Source organism: Salminus brasiliensis, chromosome 19, assembly GCF_030463535.1.
Source record: "Salminus brasiliensis chromosome 19, fSalBra1.hap2, whole genome shotgun sequence".
Classification (NCBI taxonomy): Eukaryota; Metazoa; Chordata; class Actinopteri; order Characiformes; family Bryconidae; genus Salminus; species Salminus brasiliensis.
In genome coordinates, this window is record NC_132896.1 from 334,857 (window position 1) to 338,258 (window position 3,402).

The window sequence follows — 3,402 nt, forward strand, 5'->3', positions numbered from 1 at the left end:
CTTTGTCAGCAGTGCTGCCAAGCTATCACACAGCAACTGTACAGAAACACTGATGTAGCTTCATAAGTATCAGCCATTACACTTTACACATTACAGGTGTGTGTGAGAGAGTGTGAGTGTGTTTTTGTGTGTATAAGAGTGTGTGTGTGTGTGTGTGTGTGTGTGTGTGTGTTTGACCTTGCCCCTCCTCAGGTTGTTGTACAGTTCTTTATTCTGGAGAAATTTCTCCATCTCAGCCTTCACCAGCACACGGCGCACACTGATGACCTCATCCACTGTTAAAGCTAAACTCTCCACTGGGTGGCTGAACTCCTCCTGAGAGAGCGAGCGAGCGAGCGAGAGAGAGAGAGAGAGAGAGAGAGAGAGAGAGAGAGAGAGGGAGAGACAGAGACAGAGCGAGAGCAAGGGTATTATTGTTTTGGCAGTATTGTTTTCATACAGTCAGACTCGTACTGAAAACTCATCATCATCATCATCATCATCAGCACTATTATTATTATTATTATTATTATTATTATTATTATCAATGATTCAGTGAATTAGTGAGCAGTGTTGGGGTGGGGGGGGTTGGGGGTGTGGTCAGTAAGTGTTTACAGTGGACTCCGGTAAAGAGCTGACCATCCACTGGCGGCTGCTTGGGCCTGGAGAAGGTCCTGAAGCTTCAGTGGTTTCCTCCAGCGCACTGAGAGAGTGACGGGGAGGAGACGGAGGAACCCAGCCAATCACAGGGTAGGAGGCTGCGCGCGCGCACACACACACACACACACACACACACACACACACGAAACACAGTAACTCCTCCCATTCTTTGGTCTTAAACTCTATGGTTCTCCTGATTACAGAACCAAGTCAGAGTCAAGTCAGATCTATTTGTGTAGCTTTTTACAACTTTTGTCATGACAAAGCAGCTTCACATAAATAGTAATTAATAATTAATAAAAGACAGAGACAAAAAGAAGAAATCACCTAAGACATGAAGGATCTCTCTAAAAGATTCTTTAAAGTTCATCCTTCTAAATCTATAAATCTATAATATCGTTAAATATGGATATATGCGCATAGAGGAGCAGAAGTGATCAATAACGGATTGATCAGTTATCCTGTCTGGATCAGACAGTAACCTCAACACGTTCTCCTGCAGAACAGAGCTCTGTGGGCGTGGCCTGTGCAGGGTGTTATACTGAGTGAGAGAGAAAGTGGGGGAGAGAGACAATAAGAAAAGGATTAGCAGGTTAACGATGCTCTGCCTGAACCAGACGCTGCACCTGACTGTAACACGAGATCAGCTCAGTGCCTCCCCCTAGTGTCCATGAAGATGAACTGCAGCGTGTGATAAAAGCTGCACTGCAAAGTAAATCTGAGTTGATCCCATCAGCACCTGCAGCGGAGCACCCCCCCACTCATCCCAGCCCAGCCAACAAACACACCAAAACAGCTCCCCCTGCAGGCCTCTAAAGGTATCTGGAACCATCTTTAAGTTCTGTATATTGGGAGGTGGATCTACTTGTTCCAGACCCCGTTTTTGGGGCTGCTGTAGAACTTCTGTCGATTCCTTCGGCTCTGACGCCTTGGAGGCGTTTAGGAGAGGCTCGGATGTTCCAGTAATCTGGACATAACGATCTGACCCTCGTCAAAGTGTCTCAGGTCTTCAACAAGACCAACTGAACCAACTGTTCCGTTACCATCTAGAACCCACAGAACTATCCCAGGCTGTAGTGTGTGTGTGTGCGGTGCACTAACCTCTGTGTGTGTGTGTGGCTCCACTGAGTGTGTATGAGCGCGGCCTCTCCGTCCGCAGACACACACTCTGCTCTGTGGTCTCCCCCCGCAGCTCTGCCAGGTCATGCTCGGAGAACGAACGATCTCGCTTCAGAGAACCTTCTACACACTGCAGCTCCACCACGTCCGGAGAGTCCTCATCCTACACACACGCACACACACACACATTATTAACCAGCCAAAATCCAAATGATTCTTTGAGTTGTTATGGACTGTCCAGAGAAGAAGACTTTTTTAGATTCTGGAGCAGCATTGCTGTGAGGATTTGATTGCATTCAGTGGCAAGAGCGTTAGTGAGGTCAGGATGTTGGATGATGATCACCACCCCACCTCATCATCCCCAACTCCCCAACTCATCCCAAAAGTACTGGATGGAGCTCCACCACCATCATTCCAGAGAACACAGTTCCTCCACTGCTCCACAGCTCAATGCTGGGGGCTTTATACCCCTCTAGCCCACGCCTGGCATTATTAGGCAGCATGGAGCCAATAGGGTCATGATGTTGATCTGCTCCAGAGAGTCCTATTCTATTGGCAGTACTTCTCTACAGGGACTAGACAAGATGTGTGTGTGCATTTGCACATCTGCATCAGCAATGGGTGCAGCTTAAAGCATTTTTCACTGAATTTTCACTTTGAAGGAGCAGCAAATCGAATTAGCCTGATTGATGTCTGAGATCAGACTCAGTGGATCAGATGTGTTCGGTATCTGATGTTAACTTCTTCAGTTTACTATGGCAGATGCTAGGCTAACACTGAACCCTCACCTCAAACAGGTTCATCTCCTCCATCTCTGCCAGCGTGGGGGCCTTGAGCAGGACGCGTGGGCGGGACGGCAGGCGAGACCCAGTCTCTGTGACGGACAGGTCAATGCAGGACGTGGATTTGAGGTTGCAGTGGCAGGCGTGAACCAGGCAGGGTAGCGAGCCGAACGCTGAGGACACAGAGCGACAACACACAGCCGTGAACCAATGAACACACATACACACACACACACACATTAATCACACTGTGCACCACAACCAGCAGTGTAGTCTAGTCTGAAGGAGTATTACAGTGACCCCTATTGTGTGAAAAGAGAACTGCACAGACCCCCAAATTACAGATTACAGTTCAGCTGTACCTAGCAACACCCTAGCAACCACCTGGGAAGTTCTTAAGCTGCACAATCACAGCCTTTTCTATAGCTCCTATCACACCACCCAAACGCTCTCCTCACTAGCATCCTGGATAGAGAACAGGGACGTGATGTTCTGACGATGTTCAGATGGCATATTCAGGGTTCTCTGTAATCTCATTAGCTAGAACCCAGGTTCCCAATTTGGTCTTCACCCATCAACCCCCCCCCCCCCCCCCCCCCCCCCCCCCCCCCCCCGGCTCATCTATATCATATAACTGTGGGATGCTTGTGGGTACATCTGCACATGACATAGACCACACCTCTGAGCACAACACACACAAACACACACACAGTCCTACACGTCACACAAACACCAGACGATGGCTCATGCTACAGTTTGTGACTCTGAAACACACAGAACGGAGGCGGAGACTGACTGCTGCTGATTGGCTAAAGGAGGTGATTGACGCACGTCTCTTGGCGGTCCGCAGCTCCACAGCCGA

The 3,402-nt window shown here is 48.8% G+C and overlaps 1 protein-coding gene across 1 annotated transcript in view; it reads right to left on the reverse strand.

Moving 5' to 3' along the window:
* spire2 (spire-type actin nucleation factor 2) overlaps nt 1-3,399 on the reverse strand; it is a gene marked incomplete at its 5' end in the record, with an annotated part of 11,911 nt that extends 8,512 nt beyond the window's left edge. Inside the window, 5 exons of the mRNA XM_072664175.1 lie at nt 178-315; nt 619-737; nt 1,741-1,921; nt 2,547-2,713; nt 3,372-3,399. Coding sequence (XP_072520276.1) covers nt 178-315; nt 619-737; nt 1,741-1,921; nt 2,547-2,713; nt 3,372-3,399 — 633 coding nt within the window. The remainder of the gene's footprint in view (nt 1-177; nt 316-618; nt 738-1,740; nt 1,922-2,546; nt 2,714-3,371) is intronic.
* Between the last annotated feature and the right edge of the window lie 3 nt (nt 3,400-3,402).